General features: G+C 43.2%; 1 protein-coding gene across 1 annotated transcript in view; it reads right to left on the reverse strand.

Moving 5' to 3' along the window:
* The window catches only part of LOC124716877 (ATP-binding cassette subfamily C member 4-like), a 193,344-nt gene that overhangs the window by 146,036 nt on the left and 21,772 nt on the right, over positions 1-25,536 (reverse strand). The window contains exons 4-5 of the mRNA XM_047243429.1: positions 16,257-16,688; positions 4,909-5,065 (exon numbers count right to left, since the gene is read on the reverse strand). Coding sequence (XP_047099385.1) covers positions 4,909-5,065; positions 16,257-16,688 — 589 coding nt within the window. The remainder of the gene's footprint in view (positions 1-4,908; positions 5,066-16,256; positions 16,689-25,536) is intronic.

Here is a 25,536-nt window from a genome sequence, read left to right on the forward strand (position 1 = left end):
AAAAAGAACGTTGCATTCCCTCCACGGATTCCCATTTGAGTTCCCGAAGCATTTCCGTAATACTTGGATGTTGCTCGAACCTACCGGTAACAAACCTAGCAGTCCGCCTCTGAATTGCTTCCGTGTCTTCCTCTAATTTGATCTGGTGCGGATTCCATACACTTGAGTAGTACTCGAGAGCAGTTCGCACATGAGACCTATATGCAGTGTCCTTTATAGATAAACAGTACTTTCCCAAAATTCTCCCAATAAACCGAAGTCGACGATTTGCCTTCCTTACCACAGTCCTTCCACGTTCGTTGCATTTCATATCGCTTTACACGGTACACCCAGATATGTAAACAACGTGACTGTGTCAGGCATGAGCTACTAATGCTATACCCGAACGTTGAGGGTTTGTTTTCCATACTTACCGAATTGTTCAAATGGCTCTGAGCACTATGGGACTTAACATCTGTGGTCATCAGTCCCCTAGAACTTAGAACTACTTAAAGCTAATTAACCTAAGGATATCACACACATCCATGCCCGAGGCAGGATTCGAACCTGCGACTGTAGCAGTCTCGCAGTTCCGGATTGAAGCGCCTAGAACCGCTAGACCACTGCGGCCGGCCCATACTTATCCACGGATCTTATATTATCCTACATTTAGAGCCAACTACATCACACTAATTTTCAGTGAATGTTCAGTACTTCTTTTCAAGACATACCTCCTCTCTGCGCAAGCCATTTTTCTTTTTATTTAAAATCGCGAAAAATAATCGACAGGGACTTGTTTATTGACAAACTGACTTTGATTGAGGAATTAAAAACTATATAAGTATTTCCTCCTTCTATTAATCTAGGTATTTAAAACCCATTAGACTGAAGAGCATAATGTTTGTAATCTCCAGTCCCTCCCCGCCCTCCATGTTCTAATGGCACGACGGCGATTAAAGCAATAGATTAAAAATTAATTTCATTTGCCTTCATTCATGAAGAGCACTTCTGTAACTTTTTTCCTTGCTTACTTTTGCATGATTAAGTGTATTAATATGTTTATGTGCATGTGGAAAATGTTACTGTGGTTCAAATATAGCAAATGCTGAAAACTATCTAGACACCTATTACTGGTCATTAATTTTGTCATTCCATTGTCGCTGTAGATCTGTACCATGGGAAGCAAGGAGAGGATGTTCATTGGTTGCCAGTATCCACTTTCTATAACAAAAACTGCACATGTGTGTTAATTGTGTTCTATATTCACAAGAATAGAAAATTACTTAATTCTACATAGTTGTTATGGTACAGGCTCCTCCATTCTAGTCCACGTCAGCCTCACTGCTGGTGCACAGTCCGCTTTGTACACTACTCTGGTCGCTATGTGCTGCCTGTCTACATCTGCATCCATAGTCCGCAAGCCACCTGACGGTGTGTGGCGGAGGGTACCTTGAGTACCTCTATCAGTTCTCCCTTCTATTCCAGTCTCGTATTGTTCATGGAAAGAAGGATTGTCGGTATGCCTCTGTGTGGGCTCTAATCTGTCTGATTTTATCCTCATGGTCTCTTCGCGAGATATACGTAGGAGGGAGCAATATACTGCTTGACTGTTCGGTGAAGGTATGTTCTCAAAACTTCAACAAAAGCCCGTACCGAGCTACCGAGCGTCTCTCCTGTAGAGTCTTCCACTGGAGTTTATCTATCATCTCATTAACGCTTTCGCGATTACTAAATGATCCTGTAACGAAGCGCGCTGCTCTCCGTTGGATCTTCTCTATCTCTTCTATCAACCCTATCTGGTACGGATCCCACACTGCTGAGCAGTATTCAAGCAGTGTGCGAACAAGCGTACTGTAACCTACTTCCTTTGTTTTCGGACTGCATTTCATTAGGATTCTTCCAATGAATCTCAGTCTGGCATCTGCTTTACCAACGATCAACTTTATATGATCATTCCATTTTAAAATCACTCCTAATGCGTACTCCCAGATAATTTATGGAATTAACTGCTTCCAGTTGCTGACCTGCTATTTTGTAGCTAAATGATAAGGGATCCTGACCTGCTATTTTGTAGCTAAATGATAAGGGATCTATCTTTCTATGTATTCCCAGCACATTACACTTGTCTACATTGAGATTCAATTGCCATTCTCTCTGAGCTTACAGTGAAGCTAACTGCTGCTGCGACTCCCTAGGGGCTACAAATGATGGCCGACCGGAACTCAGATCAGTCGGTGAGACACACTGGCTCTCTGGTGTGCGGCGGCGATCTGAATACCGGCGGCCGAGAGGGCGGTGGCGGCGTGTTTCCTATGAGTCTGTCTTTGGCCTCTATCGATCTTCTCGCAACCTCTTTTCCGCCTGGTGTGCTGGCGACTGCTTATGCCAGCACAGTTAATATGAGATGTGGCCACCCTTCGCCTTTAGGATGGCTTGAGCCCTGCTGGAGATAGTTTCAGCGAGATGTCTGAATGTAAGCAAAGGAATGCCAGACCATTCTTGCACAAGATCCACAGCCAGAGAAACCGCAGACATTCGACACTGGGTTTTGAGTGAGGTCGACCTAACTTCAGTTCGGGAAGAGACGGTGCACAAAAAACAATCCATTTCAGGAATGTTGCTGGTCACAAACCATTGCCTCAGAGATCATGCTTTATGAGAGGGTGCATTCTCTGGCGTTTTTCTAAATGCCGTAAGGGGGCCACGCCCTAGCCACGAAAAACACTCCTTCACTCTAACACCATCTCCTCTGTACTTCACTGTCGTCATTATACATGATGGCAGCTAACTTTCTCCAGGCAGTCACCAAACTCAGTCTCTTATATCGGAGTGCCACAGGCCATACCATCATTCATCATCCCAAATCAGCTTTTTCCAGTCGTCCAGTGGAGTCGCTCTTCACAATTCTTCAAATGTCGCTTACCATTGACTGCACAAATGTATGTGGCTTTTGAGGAAATGCTTGACCATTGTACCTCCATTCGTCATAACTCTCAACGGACATTGCGTTAGATGGACTGTCGATAGCACATTGGAACTCGTGAGTGATTCCTTCCTCTGATTTCATTTGACATTAACCGTCCTCTACACTCAATGGCGCCTATCCATCAGTACATGAGCTGTGCTTCGTCTTGGTTCTGCTGTGGTTGTTCGCTCGCGTTTCCATTTCACAGTCACATTCGCAACTTTCGATTTACGCAGCTTTAGAATGGGTGAAATGTTCCTGATGGGTCTGTTACTCAGGTGGCCCGAAATGACTAATGCACACTGGAACTCACTATGTACTCCTGACTGATCCATTCTCCTGTTATGGAATCTGTATGGACAACACAATAATCTCCGCCCTCTTCAGTACTAGATGGTCTTCCTCTCGTCGTCAGCTGCATACCACATAGCGGTGTGCAGATACCTTCGCTCAGCTAATACAGCACGTTAAACATCTGGTTCGCTTATAACAGGCTGGGTGAATCGATTCTCGGATCTGAGGAAGTCAACAGACTTTTGTTTCCTACAGGACAATGCTGTGTGTGCTGTTACTGAAACATCAATATTAGTCACTGTTCTCAGATACCCTCATTGGTTAACATGTTCTCACATCATCCCTACAACATTCGCTATTAGGTCATCTTGCATCTTTTTACTGTAGTTTCACTATTAGCCTGCTCAATTACTGCGTACTAAAGTTGGAAGGTAAAGAAAAGGTAGGCCTTTAGAGACTGTCTGACACAGGTTCCGGTTAATTCTGCCGTCGTTATCAAGATTTAAGTGAGTTTGATCAAGGTGTTACAGTCGGCGCACGAGCAATGGTACACAGAATCTCCGAGGTACAGATGAAGTGGGGATTTTTCCGTACGACCGTTTCACGACTGTACCGTGAATATCAGGAATCCGGTAAAACATGAAATCTCCGACGTCGCTGCGGCCGGAAAAAAAATCCTGGAACAATTTGACCATTGACGACTGAAGAGAATCGCTCAATGCGACAGAAGTGCAACCCTTCCGCAAATTGCAGCACTTTTCAGTGTCAGCGTGCTAATCATTCAACGAAACATCATCGATATGGGCTTTCAGAGCCAAAGGCCCACTGCTGTACCCTTGATGACTGCCTGATACAAAACTTTATATGTCACCTGGGCCCGTCAACACAGACATTGGACTCTTAATGGCTGGAAACATGTTCCTGGTCGGACGAGTCTTTTTTCAAATCGTGTCGAACGCATCGACGTGTACGGGTATGGAGGAAACCTCATGAATCGATGGACCCTACATATCAGCACAGGACTGTTTAAGCTGGTGGTGGCTTTGTAATGGTGTGGGGTGTGTGCAGTTGGAGTGATATGGGACCCCAGATACTTCTAGATACAACTCTGACAGGTGACACGTAGGAAAGCATCCTGCCTGATCACCTGCATCCATTCATGTCGAGTGTGCATTCCGACAGACTTCGGCAATTTCAGCGGGAGAATAAGACACCCACACGTCCAGAATTGCTACAGAGTGGCTTCTGAGTTTAAACACTTCCGCTGGCCACCAAACTCGCCAGACATGAACATTATTGAGCATATCTGGGATGCCTTGCACCCCCTTGTACTGTTATGCATTTACGGATAGCCGTGCAGGACTCACGGTGTCAGTTCCCTGCAGCACTACTTCAGACATTAGCCGAGTCCACGCCTGCGTGCTCGCGGGGCCCCCTATACGACATTAGGCAGGTTTACCACTTTCTGTGGCTCTTTGGTGTAGGATACTGTCATCTGCTAATCGAAGGTGGAGCAGATGAGATCCATTTATGCAGTTAGAAACTCACATGAGGCACAAGGACATTAGTGAGTGAGTGAACACAGAAATAGTGAGTCAACTTTTTTTACATTTTAAAAGGTGTAGCTCCAGTGATGAAGTTGCATCAGCCTAGGAGGTAGGCCGGCTCACCTGCGCGCCGCCTGGATGGCGGCCTGGAAGACTGGCTCCCAGGCGTTGGCCTTGACGGCGGCCACGCCGGCCACCAGCTCCGCCACCAGCCGCGTCCTCGCCTCCGTGTGGGGCGCCACGCTCCTGCGCAGCCGCAGCAACACGCGCGCCAGCAACGCTGCAGGAGGACACAGTCACACGGGTGGTACAGGGAAAGTACCCAGGTGCAAGATGAATGTGAAGTTTATTCCAAGACACATGAACATTCTATCTGATGGGAGTTACTTTGTAACACGTTAACCCATTTCTGCCTAGCGTAACATATATGTTACGGAACACCCTGTCATTGTTTTCTCTCGTTGGCAGCAATGCCTGCGTTTGGAGTGGCTATTGTTGTATGGCTGTCAGATAAGGAGGCTTTGTTGTTCATGTTTAGGTAGGTTTCAGTCAGTTGCAAGCATTAAGTGGTCAGTGACTGGTGCTTCAAGTACGGAAGACTTTTCTGAGTGAGATTATGTCTTGCAATAAGAAGTAAGTATCATTTTTTATCGCAAATTATAATACAATTTGTTTAAATTATGGTTGATTATAATGTTAAAAGTACTGAAATTTATGTTAATGATTATCTACAAAATGCAATTTTTATTTTTGTGGCTCCAAACACAGTTTTTATTCTGTGTTGCATATATGTCACGCTAGACAAAACAGTGAAAATAACGATTCGTTCTCTTTGAAGGTCTATCTCTCCATGAGATCCTGGCTATTCTTGAAGGGGAGGAAGAAGATGCATCAGACATATTTATTGAACCTCATGAAGCTAATGTGGATTCGGATGAAGATTCTGGGGAAGAAGATGGGGGAGGAAACGTCGATAATCTTGGACCAAGGCAACTCCAGGCTGGTGCAGAGGTGGTTTTAGCAAGTAAAAACAGGTGAGGTAGTGAACCTGAGATTAATTTCTCTCCTGATGATAAACCAGATGAACAGGAAAAATCACAGATCTTAAAACTGTAATCAGAGACTGGAAAAAAGACGATCTGCTTAGTGTTAGTTCTGTATTTCCTGAAAGCGCTTATAGTAAATATAGAAACTTGTCTCCAGTTCAGTGCTTCGAATTATTTTGGAACGATGAAGTAATTGAATTTCTTCTCACTGAATCGACGAAGTATGCTTTGTTCAAGAACTGTTCAGATCCAAAAATAACACATGGAGAGATAAAAGGTTTTCTAGGAATTCTAATTCTTTCTGGCTATAATCCTTTACCTAGCAGAAGATATTACTGGGACTCTGGATTGGACATGAGAAATGAAATGGTCCACAGCACGATGAGAAAGGACAGGTTTGAAACAATTATGAGATTCATTCACTCGCGTGACAACACAGAAATAGATGCTAATGACAGAATGTGGAAACTTCGTCCATTAATAAATACGCTAAGAAAAAAGTATGCTCTCCACTTTCAGAAAGAGCAAGTATTTTGGCAGACATGGATATAAACAGTTCCTGAAAGGTAAGCCCATTAGATTTGGGTACAAAGCATGGTGTCTAAACGCAGCTATGGGTTATCTAGTGGACTTTCAAATATACCAAGGAACTGATCCTCAGAGGAATGAAAAATATGAGAAAGCATTTGGAAAATGTTCTGCTCCTTTGGTTCAAATGATCGATTTTCTTCCTGAAAAGAACAAACATCTCTCCTACAGGTTTTATTTTGACAACCTGTTTACATCGCAAACATTGTTGATTTACCTGAAGCAACGAGGTGTTGGTGCAACTGGGACTATTCGTGAAAATCGTCTGCCTAAAGAGTGTCATTTCATACCTTCTAACACTATGCCCAAAAAGAATAAGAGAGGAGATTTTGATTACAAGAGCAGCAAGGAAAGTGGAATAATCGTTGCCAGATGGCTAGATAATTCTACAGTAATAATTGCTTCCGCAAGCCATTGTAACAGTCCAGTCAGCACCGTTGCCCGATACTCTAGACTAGAGAAGAAAAGAATACTTGTACCTCGACCTAATGTGATTGGAGAATACAACAAAAACATGGGAGGAACTGACCGAATGGATGAAAATGTAGCGTTATATAGAGTGAGTGTCAGAGGAAAGAAATGGTGGTGGCCAATTTTTACATGGCTTCTAAATATCTCTGTACATAATGGGTGGCTTCTTCATAGAAAGACTGGTATAAATATGTCTCAACTGCACTTCCGGCGCCACATTGTGAAATGTTACCTGACTTCCAATGCTGCAGTACCAAGAGGTCCTGGACGCCCTGCAGGTAATTCAAACCAAGGCAGAGTGCTGCATGATATTAGATATGATGAAACAAATCATCTGGTAGCCATGATGCCACAGAAAAAAAGAAGACGCTGTGCGGCGGAAAACTGCAAAGGAACCCCAAGAACAATGTGCTGCAAATGTGATGTTGGCTTGTGCATAGAATGTTTTGTGCCATATCACAGAAAGTGAGTACTGTCGCCTGAACTTGACGTAAATCACATACAGTGTATTATTTTACTTGCTGTCGTATATTCTACCTAAAATGTATGTTCTGCCTAGCGTGACATATATGTTTTGCCCTTTTTGGTTTCAATTATTGATTATTTTTTTGTTTCGATTGTTGTACTGCATTTCTTGGATGATAATAAACACATAAATATCTAATTTGTAGAAATCAGAAGAAAAAATAATTCAGGCACAAATGGGTTAACTGAAACCTAGTCACGTCCTAATGATTGAAAGAACAATAATAACAGCTGAACGATGAAGGACCGAAATTGTCAGAGTAAACTGAAAACTTCAAAAATCTAATGTCCGTACGCTAAGAGTGCCACAGTAAAAGACAGGAAGAGAAGCGCAAGCATATGAGTGAAAGTTAGTCCTGAAGGGACACACGAAAGTTTAAGTACGTCATAGTGCCGATGCAAAACAAAGACGGATGTTACAAAGTCCAGTTGCCAGTCGTCTGAGCCCACGTCTCTTCAGTGTAGAGGTGATGGATGGTGTCGGTCTGTAGCGGGCAGCTCCTTGAGGTGAAAGTCGCTGTGAACACCTGTCTCGTGGTGGCGGCTGCTCCAGAGTGAGATTCTGATTGTAGGAATGCTTTCCCAGTTGGCGCCTGGCGCAGGAAACTCACGCGGAGCGAAATTCTGGAGGGTAGCCCAGGCACCAGCCTACATACTGCTCAGAATTTACCAGGTGTACCGGTATGAAATGAGCGTTAAGGTACAAATGTGTCGATAGGGAACATTTGTTGTGAACGAGCCTTAATTCTTTTTTGTTTGGTTGGTATGACATCTGTCAAAGTTATTTAGTATACATCGAGTCATGGAACAAACAACATCATATGTTTTCATCGTGTTAACAATATCGAATTTTGTACCAGAAAGTGATGGTTTGCGGAAAGCATTAATTTTTTGTTTCCATTTGAAAAAAAAGTGCTGCAGAGTCGCATAGAATGATTGACGAGGCAAATGGTGATCATGCTCTATCAGAAGCACCATGCAAAAGATGGTTTCAACGATTCAAATATAATGATTTTGATGTAAGAAGTAAAGAACGTGGAAGACCACCAAAAAAGTTCGTAGACGCCGAATTACAAGCAGTTTTGGATGAAGATGATACTTTGAGTCAGAAGCAAATGGCATCAATGCTAAATGTTGCACAAAAACAATTTCTGACCGTTTGAAAGCTATGGGAAAGATCCAAAAGTGTGCAAAATGGGTTCCACATGAATTGAATGAAAGACTGATGGAAAACCGAAAAACCATTTGTCAAATTTTGCTTCAAAGACATGAAATAAAATGAAATTTGCATCGAATTGTTATTGGTGATGAAAAATGGATTTATTTTAAGAATCCTAAGCGGGAAAAATCATGGATTAATCCGGGACAACCATCAACATCGACTGCAAAACCAGATCGATTCGGCAAGAAGACAGTGCTCTGTGATTGGTGGGATCAGAAAGGTGTGGTGTATCATGAGCTTCTAAAATCTGGTGAAACTGTGAATACTAATCGCTACAGATAACAAATGATCAATTTGAACTACAAACTGTTGAGCATTGATCGAAAAAAGACCAGAATGGGCCAGAAGACATGGCAAAGTAATTTTTTTGCACGGCAATGCACCTGCACACAAAGCAAAACTGGTTCAGGATACAATCGAAACACTTGGCTGGGAGCTGCTACCCCATCCGCCGTATTCACCAGACTTGGCCTCTTCCTACTACCATTTGTTTTCATCAATGGGACACGCATTGGCTGAGGAACACTTCGATTCCTACGAAGAAGTCGAAAATTGGGTGTCTGATTGGTTTGCTTCAAAAGACGAACATTTCTTTGGCGTGGTGTCCACAAATTGCCAGAAAGGTGGTTAAAATGTATAGAAAGCAATGGTCAGTACTTTGAATAAAATTTTTTTACTTTTCAATTCAAAATTCGTGTTTCATTTTCACAAAAAGACGCTCATTTCATACCGGTACACCTGGTAGGGTATTGAAGTTACTACTTTTGGCTTGCAGAGGACAAAAGGTCCGCAGTCCCTTAAATGAAACAACAAGTTTACTGTTAGCAGTCACCGTTTTATTTATTTCCACGACGCGTTTCAAAGGTTGAAACCTCCATCATCGGCTGGATTTACATTATTTAATATGACATTTGTGTGTGTGTTGTGTTACGATTTTTTGGAGGAACTTGTGGCACTGCCTAGTGCAGAAGCAACACTATTTTAGAACATGGTTTTGGATTTCTTCTGACAAAAAATTAAACTGATATCTAACGGTGAACATAAAATAAGTAAAATAGAGTACCTCCAGTGGTCACAGGTTCCTGTCGTAACACATCACATGTATACTGTCACATTTGTAAACAAATATGGCGTCTGGAAACTGCTGGGTGCAAGGTTCGTATAGCAGAAGAGAAGACATAAAGAATATACATCGTAACAACATTATTACAGAATAATTGTTTAAAGCATTAGGAGGTGCTTGTTTTGAGGTGTCAATTATATGGTGTGTACTTCAGGTGGCATATAAATTCAGTTTTGACAAGTTAAAACAGCTTAACATTCGTACTCGTTTATTACAATCAGGTGAAATGTTAAAATGGCTTAAACTTCATACTTGTTAATAACAATCAGGTGAGATGTTACAGACTTGAAGTACAATAATCATAATGGCTACAGCAGTAAAATCATACATAGATGACACTATTTGATTGGGATTAATAGACAGATGTTAGAGGCTGGAGGCAGAAGGAGAGGAAGAGAGAGAGAAAGTGTGTGTGTGTGTGTGTATGTGTGTGTGTTTGTGTGTGTGTGTGTGTGTGTGTGTGTGTGTGAGTGTGAGTGTGAGTGTGTGTGTGTGTGTGTGTGTGTGTGTGTGTGTGAGAGAGAGAGAGAGAGAGAGAGAGAGAGAGAGAGAGGGTGGAAAGAGTGGTTATATGAGAGCAAGGTGTCTTAAGATTACATGTTACATATATTAGCTGCCTAAATGTTGGGGTAATACATTGGTTAATGCTATAAAATATGCCGATAGATATAAAGTTTATGCGAGTAGTTGACGTACATACAGTTTCAAGCTGACAAGGGGTACAAGCTGTTGGTGTGATGAATTATCTGTAAATGAGGTCAATCTCTTATACTCTTGGCGGCTGTCAATATTTATGGTCAATATTAAGGTGTGTGTGTGTGTGTGTGTGTGTGTGTGTGTGTGTGTCATTTTTGTCATCTAAGATGGATTCCGGTTGTTTCGTTTGGTGTTTGTATATTTCGTGTGTTTCGAGGATCTCTAGTTTTCTGCCTTTTGGTTGGGTGTGTAGGATGCTAATACTTGTGTTGTTAACGGTGATTGGTAACAGTAAACTTTTTGTTTCATTTACTGTCAATAACAGTCACGGTAAAGCCTAACTTTCGCATTTCAAGTCCGCAGTGCTAGTGACCTCTGGAAGGTTCCCTCAGTCAGCTGTGACGTGAAACCACAGTTGCCAGGAGTAGCACCGCTGAGCCTCTCTAAAACATTTTGGAAAAATGCCGTCACGCCACATTCGCCGACACTGGTGTTCCTGTGTACTGCAAAACCACGATTCATCGCTGGACACAGTGCTTCCCGATCATGATGCCTCTCGAAATGCAGCCGTTTGCGTTTGGCAGCATCAGTAATTCTGCGGGTAAATTCGATAAGAGCCAATCATAATGCTCGATTCATTCACATCCTTTGTGTTGGGATATTGGAGCCTCTACATAGCGGTTACAACATTTGCGTATGTTGAGAGCAGGAAGACCACCCCGTTAGGTTCGCGAGGAACACTGCATTCGGCTTTATTTTCGAAAACAGACATCAAGAAAGCGCCTGTTAATTATATCTGGGACACTATACAGTTCACAAGAGGTCGACTTGGCTGTTATTTTGTACAAAGCCATGAGAAAATTTTAGATGGCGACTCGCCACACGGATGTTTCGTGGTGAGCCACGCTGGGGTGGGTATGAACGGCTGAACTTGTCACGCATGGCCCGTTACAAACACTAAGGGGAAAGCAGCGTGTGCTATTCTGTCATCAGCGCTAATGACAAGTGCTGCCTTGAGGTGTCTCGAGTATGAGACAGACGTCAACGCGCCTTGTAGTCCTGTGACGTCGGTATATGCGTGACTGTATACTCTGGAATAGAGACTACTTTCCCCTGAGTCCAGCAGCGACTAATATCTGTGCGCACTCCCTGGAGCGTCTGCACTCCCGACCATTCACATCACGCGTCGACCACACATGGGGGGACCGCGGTTGGCAGGGGGGTGCTTGAGTGTGTTGATTTGCACTATTTTGCGAGCAGGTCTGTAGGCTGTGTTATACATTATTTGAACAGTTTATGAGTACTGAGTGTTTCTACAAATAACTGTGCTGCATTATTTAGGATCAGTTTGCCAGCGTGTAATGAACTTATTTCGTTAATTTAATAGTTATTTGCGTGTCTTGAGAGTGTTATTTAGAAGTAGCTTACAGGTCTGTGGGCTGTGTGACATGGCCCCAAGCACATCAGGCCTAGTGTTTTGTATGAGTGTGGTAAATGTACTCCATCCCTAAATAAAATGTTCCAAAATAAACAGAGTGCACTCCGTCCTTACTGTATACAGCAGCCCAATGCAGTCTGAGTCATTTTCACACCAGTTTCTCCCTACAGACCAATAGCTTGGATTACATCACAGGAGGAATGACAGCACCATCTGGAGGCAGTACTGTGTACTATGTCAGTTGGAGTCTAGATCTCGTGGTGGAGAGACTGCCTGCAAAATAAAAACTTCTGTCCAGAGTCGTTTTCCCGCCATTTCCCCCCACCATCTTGGATTATTTCACGAAATGGACGACAGCACCGTCTGATGGCAGTATTTTGTACTGGGCCAGTTGAAGTCTGGATCTCATGATGGAGACACTGTCTGCATAATAAAAACTTTTCTCCAACACAGGCAGAGTCGTTTTCTCGCCATTTACACCCATCATCTTGGATTACGTGACGAAACGGGCGACAGCACCCTCTGCTGGTGGTGCTGTGTACTAGGTCCAGACCTTGTGGTGAGCACACTGTTTGACGCCATCTTGGAGAACAGTACTTGCGTCATCACCTGACATCACGGTAGAGCCCTCTGGTGGTGGGGCTGTTTTCTATGTCAGTTGAAGTCCAGACCTCGTGGTGAACGCGCTGTTTGCCGCCATCTTGGATTATGTCACAAATGAGAGCGCCCTCTGGTGGTGAAGATGTGTACTAAGTCAGTTGGAGTTTGGACCTCTTGATGGTCACACCTGATGGCTGTACTGCTTGCAATTGTTTAAATAAAGACTTATGTCCAAGTCCTTTTCCCGCGAATTCTTCAGAGGTGGCGGCGGTCAGGTCACTGAGGTTAGTACAAGTGTCCTTTCTTTCGCGCCATTTTCTTAGATTAGCAGCGAAACTCGAAGTGAACTTTGTTTACTGCCAAAATTCAAACTTGGCACCAGTTCATAAGAGGAAGTGGCGATCAGGTGACTTAGGTTAGTGGAGGTAGCCCAAGTGAGCTATATTCCCACGATTTTCTTTGATTCTTCTTGATAACCGTGGTGTGCTGCATTATTCTGTTGGAATTTGAACTTCCCGCTATTATTCTTCCTGCCAAAATCCGCCATGTTGGATGATGTCATGTGCTGTTGCCACATCTACATGACTCCATCTTGGATAACGTCATCGCTGCCATCTTGTATACATCTGGGAACAATGCAGAGTGTTCCAGATTTGCCCTTGCTCCAGTACTTAGGTGCAGTGGGAATCAGTGAAGTCAAACGGAACGAAGTGAGGGATTTCTGGGTGGACGAGTATTTGGTAATATCAACAGCAGTAGAAAATGGTACTACAGGAGTAGGATTCATTATGAATAGGAAGATAGGGCAGAGAGTGTGTTAGTGTGAATAGTTCAGTGATAGGGGTGTTCTCATCGGAATCGACAGTAAACCAACACCAACGGTAATAGTTCAGGTACACATGCCGACATCCAACGTCCCAAGCAGAAAATGAGGAGACAGAGAAAGTATAAATGAGTATATTAGTAAGTCAAGGAAGATGAAAATCTAAGAATCATGAGGATTGGAATGTGGTTGTAGGCTACAGAGTAAAGAAAGGGTTATGGGAGATATGAGCTTGCTAATAGGAATGAGACAAGACGAAGACTAATTGAATTCTGCAATAAATTTTAGCTACTAACAGCGAATACTCTGCTCAATAATGGCAGGAGGAGGGGGTGTACTTGGAAAAGACTGGGAAATACACGGAGATTTCGGTTGGATATTGGATTGCAAGGCATACACGGATAGACACGTAGACTCAGATCACAATTTGGTGGTGATGATAGGCAGGCTGAAATTTGAGAGATCAGTCACGAAGAATCAGTGCGAAAGAAGCGGGTATGGAAGTACTAAAAAATGAAGCGCGATGCTTGAAGTTCCGTGAGGCTATAGATACTGCGATGATGAGTAGTTCTGTAGGCAGTTCACTTGAAGAGGAAAGGACATCTCTAAAAATGACAGTCACAACAGTTGGAAAGAAAAACTTAGGACATCACACACATCCATGCCCGAGGCAGGATTCGAACCTGCGACCGTAGCAGCTGTGCGGTTCCAGACTGAAGCGCCTAGAACCGCTCGGCCACATCGCCGGCTAAGATTCGCAGATGGCACTGATATGCTCAGTGGAAGTGAAGAAGAATTACAGGATATGTTGAAAGGAATGAACAGTCTAATGAGTACAGAATATGGACTAGGAGTACATCGAAGGTAGATGAAAGTAATGACAAACAGCAGATATGGGAAGAGCGAGAGACTTAACGTTAGGAAGACTGCATTGTATGGTAGTGAAACGTGGACTGTGTAAAAACCGGAACAGAAGGGTATGGAAACATTTGCGATGTGGTACTACAGACGAATGTTGAAAATTAGGTGGACTGGTAAGGTAAGGAATGAGGATGTTCTCCACAGAGTCGTCGAGGAAATACTGACAAGGAGAAGGGTCAGGATGGTAGGAGAGCTGTTAAGACATCAAGAAATAACCCCCATGATACTATACGGAGCTGTAGCGGGTAAATTCTGTACAGGAAGCCAGATGTTGGAATACATGCAACAAATAACTGAGGACGTAGGCTACAACTGCGTCTTTGAGATGAAAATGTTGGCACAGGAGAGAAATTCGTGAACTGGCCAGACTGCTAGGATTTAGCACATTCGACATTGTAACGGAGATCATGAGATAATTTCAATGGGAAACTATGGACCAGAGACAAGAATGCTCTCCAGAAAACCTGTTGGATAAATTTAGAGAATCGATATTTTATGCATATTGTGCGACAGTTTTGCTGCCATGGCGGTAGATCTCGTGTAGAGACGAGGATAATAAGATGAGAGAGATTAAAGGACATACAGAGGCAGAATATGACTACACTGCATAGTTGAGCATAGACGCACGGAACAGAAAAAGTATGTGCACAACCTTTCGAGCTGTCACTCTTTTTCTAGTAAACGTTTTTCACCACACAGACACTCAAACACACACTCGCACAGCGGCGGCGAGACTGATTATTGATTATCGATTACTGGAATCAGTTGTGTGGACCGACGGAGGTGTAGTCAGGGCAGGGAAAGACTTATGATGCAAGGAGGTGATAGCAGGAAAGAGAGGCAGCTCTCTCAGCAGAAGACTTAGTGGGTGCACAATAGGGTGAAAGGACACTTCCTGCCAGATGAAAACTGTGAGCCGGACCGAGACTCAAACTCGGGAGCTTTGCCTTTCGCGGGCAAGTGGTCTATCATCTGAGCTACCCAAGCACGACTCACGCCCCATTCTCACAGCTTTACTTCTGCCAGTACCTCGTCTCCTACCTTCCAAACTTTACAGAAGCTCTCCTGCGAATCCTGAAAGAATGGATATTGCGGAGACATGGCTTAGCCACAGCCTGTGGGATGTTTCCAGAATGAGATTTTCACTCTGCAGCGGAGTGTGCGCCCATATTTAACTTCCTGGAAGATTAAAACTGTGTGCCGGACCGAGACTCAAACTCGGGAGCTTTGCCTTTTGCGGGCAAGTGCTCTACCACTGACGAGATACTGGCAGAAATAAAGCTGTGAGGACAGGGCGTGAGTCGTGCTTGGGTAGCTCAGATGGTAGAGCGCTTGCCCGGGCAGCTCAGATGGTAGAGCACTTGCCCACGAAAGGCTAAGGTCCCGAGTTCGAGTCTCGGTCCGGCACACAATTTTAATCTGCCAGGAAGTTTCATATAGGCGCACACTCCACTGCAGAGTGAAAATCTCATTCTAGGGTGAAAGGAGTTCAGAGTGCAGATGACACAAGACACACATCGAGAGGGAGACAGTGAAGGGTAGAAGGGGGAGATATTGAGAGAGGGTTCAGAGAAAGGGGTAGCATTGGAAAAGGAGGAAAAAGAGGTGGAGAGGGGGAGAGAGAGAGAGAGAGAGAGAGAGAGAGAGAGAGAGAGAGAGAGAGAGAGAGAGAGAGGGAGAACGTTAGTATGGTGGGAGAAAGCAGCATACGATCTCAAGGGGAAAGGAGTTCAAATGTGTGCGAATTCCTAAGGGACCAAACTGCTGAGGTCATCGATCCCTAGACTTACACGCTGCTTAAACTAACTTATGCTAAGAACAACACACACACCCATTCCCGAGGGAGGACTCGTCGAGCCTCCGGCAGCAAAAGGAGTATTATAAAAACAAGCGAGAAGCTGAAAGGCAAGGTGACACAGTGATAAACAGCCCATTCCGGGGGATAGGGAGAGCACAGGATATGCAGCTGCCACTTCTGTGGACGACACAGGCGTGGGAATGCCACGTTCTGTGGTTACCTTGGACTGGAGTGAAGGCGACGTAGATGGCGGCGAGGCCCAGAGTGCCCGGCAGCCCCAGCACGTGGTACAGCAGGGCCGCGCCCGCCGCCGCCTGCACGTGCAGCAGCCACAGCCAGTGCAACACCGATGTCGACGCCTCGAGCCGCGCCGCGGCGCCCGACAGCAGCGACACCATACGCTCCGGCTGCGCAGGTCCACCGCGGCGCTGCAGCGCCTGCCGCACACACAGCAGCCACGTATGAGGCGGGGGTAGGGGCGGGGGTAGGGGTAGGGGCGGGGGTAGGGGTAGGATAGGGGGCATGGGGCAGGGGGCAGGGGGCAGGGGGCCCGGGAACAGGCGAGCGAGGCAGCGGCTGGCAATAACGTCATCTTGTCTGACCGAGGCAAAGGCGGCCATGGGTGAGCAGTAACCATCCCATCCTCTGAGCACTTAAAAGTCAAAATGCAGCACTTATTTCACGAGAAAACACTGTGCGTCGTGCTACGCATCAGATACCGCATACAGTACTGCACTACGTGACATTAAAATTCCTACATCGCGAAGATGACGTGCTATAGACGCGAAATTTCACCGACAGGAAGAAGATGCTGTGATATGCAAATGATTACTTTTTCACAGCATTCACACAAGGTTGGCTACGGTGGTGACACCTACAACGTGCTGACATGAAGAAAGTTTACAACCGATTTCTCATACACAAACAGCAGTTGACCGACGTTGCCTGGTGAAACGTTGTTGTGATGCCTCGTGTGCCTCGTGTAAGGTGGAGGAATGCGTAACATTATGTTTCCGACTTTGATAAAGGTCAGATTGTAGCCTATCACGACACTGCTGCTCGCGTTGGTCGAGATACAATGACTGTTAGCAGAATATGGAATCGGTGGGTTCAGGAAGATAATACGGAACGCCGTGCTGGATCCCAACAGCCTCGTATCACTAGCAGTCGAGATGACAGGCATCTTATCCGTATGGCTGTAACGGATCGTGCAGCCACGTCTCGATCCCTGAGTCAGCAGAGGGGGACGTTTGCAAGACAACAACCATCTTCACGAACAGTGCGACAACGTTTGCAGCAGCACGGACTATCAGCTTGGAGACCGTGGCTGCGGTTACCCTTGACACTGCATCACAGACAGGAGCGCCTGTGATGGTGTACTCGATGACGAACCTGGGTGCACGAATGGCAAAACGTCATTTTTTCGAATGAATCCCGGTTCTGTTTACAGAATCATGATGGTCGCATCCGTGTTTGGCGACATCGTGGTGAATTCCCATTGGAAGCGTGTATTTGTTATCGCCAACTTTGATCAGTGGACGTTACGTTTCAGATGTGTTACGACCCGTGGCTCTACCCTTCATTCGATCCCTGCGAAACCCTACATTTCAGCAGGATAATGCACGACCGCATGTTGCAGGTCCTTTACGGGCCTTTCTGGATAAAGAAAACGTTCGACTGCTGCCCTGGCCAGCACATTCTCCAGATCTCTCGCCAATTGTAATCGTCTGGTCAATGTTGGCCGAGCAACTGGCTCGTCACAATACTCCAGTCATTACTCTTGATGAACTGTGGTATCGTATTGAAGCTGCCATCCAAGCTCTGTTTGACTCAATGCCCAGGCGTATGATGAGGTGGTTGTTATGGGTACTCATTTCTCAGGATCTACGCACCCAAATTGCGTGAAAATGTAATCACATGTCACTTCTAGTATAATATATTTGTCCAATGAATACCCGTTTATCATCTGAATTTCTTCTGGGTGTAGCAAATTTAATGGCCAGTAGTGTATTTTCTCTGAGGACACCATTGTGTTTGTAATCACGAAATACAAGGGGCCTCTGGAGGAATAATAAAAAAAAGTAATAGAGATATTCCGCCTAATTCGAGACATTGTTTCACCTTTTGCTAACATGTTTCAGCATTTTATTGTGCGGTCTTCGGTGCGATACTTTTATTCGATCTCAAAACTGTTATAATACTGTAATATTTGAATCTCTGCTTGAAATTATTTACGTAGCTGAAACCAGTGATAATTAAGGGTCAAATAATGCGTTTGGTTTACAGGTACAGTATGTCCCAGGAGGAACGGCCAGTACTCACGGATGTAACAGAAGCAGTCATTCGAAGCAAGACATACCAGTAAACATGAGCTCTAAAATACATACTTTAAGAGGTATCAGCAAATGTTAAGTAGAAAAGATGTCCTTTATAGTACTGAAGATCAATAAGTCCTCATAGTTCTTAAGGTATGCATATTAAGAGCCCATGTTTAGTGCACCTATTTGCTTCGAATACTCTTCCTATCGTATCCCTACATACTAACCATTTCTCTTGGGACACGCTCTGTAGTTAACCGCACTCGCCACCTAAATGATACCGTAAATATTGCACCTTTACGCTACGGCGAAAATTGAGCCTAGCATTCTAGTTTGGAGAACAAAATATCTGCATAGTTTTAAACATACCTTACATGACGCTAACAAATTCTTTTTATGGTGTTAGGTTTTCTCAGCTACCACAAATTTTTGTACAGCCTGCCATCTGCAGACAGACAAAACAGTTTCGACTTATTGGTTCTCTTCCATTTTAGATCAAAAATTCCATTACTTAGCGTGTTACCTATGTATTTTGTTCATATAGCCTTCTTTCCCGATATTCTAGATATGTTAAGATACTTATTTTCTTCATAATGGAAGTTCTGATGGTTTCACACGTATTTTTATTCGTTTTGTCACAAAAACGAAGTTTACTAGCGTGTTACTGTGGCTGTTTCCTGTTCATTTGTTTTGTTGTGCGTTTATTTGAAGCGTGGAACGCGGATGGTATATTGCAGAGTAATGTATATTTATTTAGTACATTTATTCTTTGAGCTACTAATTTTTGTGTACGCTAATTCTCTTTTACAATTATTTTTTATGCTGTCTATTACTAAACCAAAAAATCACAAAAAATTCATAAAATTCTCACAGAAATATGTATTATGAAGAATATTGCTCAAGAATGGAAATGTGGATTGATTCAACCATTTCCAGAAATAGGCGACAAGAGAGATCCTAATAATTACAAAGGTATCTCATTATTACCGTTCACTTACAAAGTTCTTTCCAAGGCGTTGCTCAGCAGACTAGCACCGAAAGCTGATAAAAAGATGGGTGAATACGAAGGAGGCTTCAGAAAAGGAAGGTAATGTAATGAACAGATTTTGAACATGTCAACGCGCCTCAAGGTCAGGTAGACGGACAAAATTGTAGTCACATTCGTGGACTTTCAGAAGGCCTACAACTCCATAGACCAGCACATTCTCTGTGATACACTATAAAATATGGAATAGGCAGGAAAACTGGGGCGCACTTGCAACACATTCACAGACACCACATCCAAGTAAAATTTGAGTGTGAAATCTCAGAACTATTCGAGATACATACAGGGGTCACACAAGGACATGACCTGTCACCGTTTTTATTCAATGTTATCTGGGACAAAATTAGCAAACAATGGGAAGAACAGATAAAATAGATTCAATTAGGAAGAACATATGCAAATGAGACAATCATAAAATGCCTAGCATTCGCAGATGACCTGGCAATACTAAACAACAATAGAGAAGAAGCACTGTAATACTTTCATGCTGACTCTGCAAAAACAGATCTACAGACATCATAGGAAAAAATGCAGCAGATGGAAAGAAAGAATATCAGCACACAAGCCATGCGCACGAAATATAGAATGGATAACAAAGTGAAAAACTCAAATGCCTTGGGGAATATATACAAATAGGAGGATCAAAAAAAGGTACTCAACAAGGAACGAACAGGACAACTTCGAAAAGAATACAAACTGACATTGACGCACTGCAGTAAAACAAATATTTCAAGATGGGCCGAACTCACGCACTGCAGTACAGTTCTACCACCCAGAAGCACTCTACGCGTCAGAAACGACCACAACCGGAGTATCAGGCATCCAGAGACAGAAAAAATAGAGCACAAAACCCACAATAAAATTTTTGGAGCAGTAAAGAGTTATAGTATGTGGATGAAGACACCAACCAAAGCATTACACAAATTCACAGACAGACTCACAGACACGAGTAGGAAATGCGGACACTCATGGACACGTACATAGAATGAACAGCCACAGACACACAAAGTATTTTTGATGTAGTAAACAGCTCAATAAAAAAAACTAATTAATTTAGAGGAATAAAAGAAAACACAAAACAAGCAGGAATCAGTGGGGAACAGATAAATGAAAGACACAACTTCAGAATTTGTGTGTGAATGCCTAAGGGACTAAATTGCTGTGAGGTCATCGGTCCCTAGACTTACACACTACTTAAAATAACTTACGCTAAGGACAAGACACACACTCATGCCCGAGGGCCGTGCGATTCGTGACATGGCGCCTCAAACCACGCGGCCACTCCGCGCTCCGAGAAATAAAATTAAAATAAATTATAAGCGCGACATTTGAAGTGAAAGAATGAATGGAAGGAGGGAATATGTGGACAGAGCAAAGGAAAGAGGAATACAGTCAGAAACTGGAAAGATTTAGGAAAGAGGAAAAAGGAGACAAGAAAAAATTGAATAATCACGTAACTTTCAAGTCAAACACTGCCTTACGGGGCAAAATGTGTAGCATTAATAATAATAAATTAAATTAGGTCTTTGCCACATATCCAATGAGTTAAAACGTGATGCTAAATTTTGTAACGTTAATAGCGTACCTCCTTATTAAATTCTCTCCCGGTACAAACGTTGAGTGCGATCTCCATTGCCGTCAGATAATCCGTACATCAAATGGGCATCTGCCACCCCTGCATTTGTGTACGCTGCCGGTGCACGAGACAAGTCTGTTATTAACTCTACGTAGTAACCCGTGTGATTGCAGCGGTCGTACTGATCGCCGGAACGGTTGATGTTGCCTGCAGACAAGCAATGACGTACGTCGCGTGGCAACAGGGACATGTTAAACAAAACACTGGCGGTGCACAACGGAACCAGAGGGCACCGGTCCATATTCACCGTGATTCTAATGATTCTAACGTTCTGTTCCAGTGTGTTCCCCACGATTAATGAGTTGGACAAAATGAGATGTATCATGCAAACAAAGCGTTTCCAGACTAATGTTCATATAACGTAATTTCTTCGTCTACGTGTGAGGAACGTGCCCTGCAGTTTGTGTCGTACATTTTAGTTACACCCTGTATGTGACGAGCGAATTTTTGTAACTGTAAGAGCGTGGGTTTCTGGGTTTCTGACATGTGTGTGTCACATACATTGGAGAAATTGTGAATTTTAAAGAAGCTAGTTTTACGATGCTTTTCAACAGATTTTAGTAGTTCAGACACTTAAAATGAGATTAATTTACTTCTATTTGTTTTCTATGACTGAATCGCTGATTGAAAAAACAACACTTGTCCATTTTTTGTTTAAATTGAGTTAGGAGCTGATTTCCATGTTATGGCGCTCCCTCCATCGAATGAATGCAGAAACAACATTTGTCCATCATTCTTAATGAGACAAACAAGATCCCGACGTTAGGAGTGAGAGGAGAAAGAACACTTGTCCAGGACTAGTGCTATTTCTGCAGCCAACGTTGGCTAGCCTGTTGTGTAATATCATATCTGTGTTCGCACGGTTTTTCTTTGTGAAGCACAGCAATGTCGAACAGGGAAGATATGGATGTACATGATGGTGGTGAAAGTGAAAAGAGGAAGAAAGGTGTAAAGAATGTTGACTATGAGCGTGAAAGCATAAAAAGGTCGCGAATTAAAGTTTTAGAGTACAAAACCTACACTGGAAAGTTAGTTTCAAAGAAAAGCATTGGTGTGGACTGCAAGTAAGTAATGTTCTAATACGGGAGGTTATACGTAAGTAAAATAGTAAACTAATGATTTATTGCGTGACTGAAATATCTGTCTAATTTTGTAGATGTCATAGAAACTGCTTTGGGAGAATTCCTGAAGAGGAAAGAAATGAAGTATTTTCACTTTTCTACAACATGATATCAAAGGACGCACAAGATTCTTATCTCCAAGGGCTGACTACTGTTGGTAATATTTCCAGAAAACGAAGAGGAGTACCAGAAGGAGCCAACTGCAAACCAAGATGCAACAACTTTCAGTATTTTATTCATTCCAGCACTGGACGATCAGAGGAATGCAAGAAAGCTTTCTTAAGTATCCATCGTGTCACAAACCAAAGGGTAAGGAGGATAAGCAATCCGCTTGCTTGTGGAAAGTCGCCCAGTGACCAGAGGGGTAAAAATGCATCGGGAAACCAAATCGGTGGTGCAGAAATAAGTGTGATAATTGATCACATAAATTCCTATCCCCAAAAAATTACTCACTATGGCACAAGAGAACAGCGTTATTTAAATAGCCAACTTAATGCCAAAATCATGCATGAGTAGTTCAGATTACGACATCCCCAAGCAAGTAATATTAAATACGAATTTCATTTAAAAATATTCAAAGAACGTTTTTCACTTACATTTGGTCGACCACAAGTTGACACATGTGGTACTTGTGAAGCGCTTCAAGATAAATTACGAAACAAAACACTGAATGAAACGGCTGAGAGGATTGCCGCTGCAGAAATGATGGTTCATAAACGCAGGGCTGCAAAGTTTTCTGCTCGTATTCGTGAAGTACAAGTATTGTGTCAAAAAGACGAGGATGTTTCAGGTATTGCCACAGATTTTATGCAAAATCTGTCCCTTCCTACCATTCCAGTTCAGGAAGTTTTCTACTTTCGGCAACTCAATGTTAATGTATTCAATATCCACAACCTGGAGACAGGATATGCAACATTCTACGTTTATCACGAAGGTGCAGCAAAGAAGGATCCCGATGAAGTCTGCACGTTTCTGCTGGATTACATACGAAACGAGTTGCCACCAAACATAAAATACCTGCATATATTTTCAGATTGCTGCCCAGGGCAGAATAAGAATAATACTATGGTCAGGTTCCTCATGGCAGTTGCTGTATCTCAGCGCTTACTCAGAATTTATCATCATTTCCCGGTCAGAGGCCATTCATTCTTACCCTGTGACAGGGAATTTGCAGTGATTAAGAGGAAAATTCGAGCTTTCGATAGGATTTTAAGCATCATGCAGTTTGTAGAACTTATTGTTACTGCAAGTACCTTTAGAGTTGTTTCAACAGAGTTTGTACTGGCTTTCAAACAATGATGGCCTAAATTTTACAAACGCAATGCCTTGTCTTTGGAAACAATGAACAGCAAAGTGCTGACAAGGAATGAGAAACAATCCTTCACCGTTTCAGAATTCATGGACTTTGAGTACAACAGTGAGTGTAATGTGAACGTCATTGCAAAACCATACATTGGAAGCCTGGTAACGCGCACTTTTCGTTTACTTCTTGATTTAAAAACAACAGCAACTCTACGGCTGCAGCATACGAAAAATGTGTACCACTAAGTGAGAAGAAAATAGCTGACCTCAAGAAATTGGAACCGTATATCCCTGAAGAGCACCTATGCTTTTACAGAGCTCTCTACAACTGGCCTTCAGTAGACAGCAGAGGGCCTGACATGGGTACAAGCAATATTTCACTAAGCTTGCTGTTTACCTGATTGTAATTTGTAGTTAAAAGTAGTTGTTCAGAATCTGTTATGTACACATAAAATAAGAATTTTGGTAATAAGAAATTATATAGCTGATTTCAGGAACTTTTATGTAGTCTAATAATAACAATTTTTGTATTGAACATAATAAATTTACAAATAAACTGCTGAATAACACAGACTTACATTTCTGGCAACCAACTGGTTTCAGAAACAGCACATGTCCACGAACTTTGCGTATTTAAATCATTATATAATCATATCATTACGTCATTGAAAATAGTGACTGGACATCACCAGAAACTGTGCTGCTCAAAGTAAAAAAGAGCTGTCAAAGAAAATAGAATACTGAGGCCCACAAACTTATTTTTCCGTTTTTCTCAAAATCAACATGCATGGAATAATTCTGTTTCTGCAATCAGTTATTCAACTTTTTTTTTTTAGTTTCGAAAAAGTAACGTCGGGAGTGGATCGGTCCATGAACCGAAAATACCGAGTTGTGCGGGACGAAATCAACAGCTGATTGGCTACGTTGGAATTCAGCCAATCGGAAGCAAGATATTTCACGCGGGCTGCACTAGGAGCGAGACTTCGCACGTAAGTGAGGGAGAGTAAGGCTTAGCTGCTGTAGTCATCGTAAGTGCTGCGCTGAGCTCCGTAAAAGTGTACTACTTACGAGTAAGTGTGAAATTTAAGAGATTGTAGAGTACCGGAAAATGTTTAAGGACAGACACACATGACGATTACGCAAATCCCAGATTTTGTTGTTGTTGACACTGGTCTTAGTTCGAAGAACTGGAATTCCATGTGGCGTGCTCTGCAGTCGTAACGAAGAATTTCGTACGTCCGGAGTGAACATTCACAAAGAAGTTGTGGGAGCATTCTAAATATTGTAATCCGTGTGTATTTTCAGTATCAGGTCAGGGTGAATATCTTCAGCTGGCTGCTAAAGAGTGACTGTACTGTAAGTGTGAATGAATTAGTAGTGGTTGCATTCGATTTGGTGATTTATTTGGTAAACAGCAAACTAGCATGGACTTCATGGCGTAATTTGTACATAAAAGTGACACTGTATCGGAATTAACAGTGAGTGACTTTCACTTGTGCAATAGCTTCGCTAGACCTGATACTAGAATTATTTTGCACTCTGTCGAAACGGTAAGTTTTTACAACTTTTCGTATGTAGGACAACAAACCACACCACAGCATTTCTCGACAGTGGGGATGGACACAATGTCCTCAGCGAGGGGAAAGAGGGCGTTGTTCAACAGCAACGAAAACTGCTAGCGAGTAATATGCTCAATGAGATGAGGAATCCCTGCGGTCAACCAGTGTATGGATATATCCACGCCGCGCGGGATTAGCCGAGCGGTCTCAGGCGCTGCACTCATGGACTGTGCGGCAGGTCCCGGCGGAGGTTCGAGTCCTCCCTCGCGCAGGTGTGTGTGTGTTTGTCCTTAGGATAATTTCGGTTATGTAGTGTGTAAGCTTAGGGAGTGATGACCTTAGCAGTTAAGTCCCATAAGATTTCACACACATTTGAACATTTTTTGGATATATCCACAGTAAATTCTGCAGAACTGAATATTGCGTGCCTTCTACTTCTTTGGTCTTGTTTCACCTACATCAATACGCCACAAGCCACACGACAGTGTGTGGCGGAGGGTACTTTCGGCACAGCTGTCT

The sequence above is a fragment of the Schistocerca piceifrons genome, chromosome 9 (assembly GCF_021461385.2).
Source record: "Schistocerca piceifrons isolate TAMUIC-IGC-003096 chromosome 9, iqSchPice1.1, whole genome shotgun sequence".
NCBI classification, from domain to species: domain Eukaryota; kingdom Metazoa; phylum Arthropoda; class Insecta; order Orthoptera; family Acrididae; genus Schistocerca; species Schistocerca piceifrons.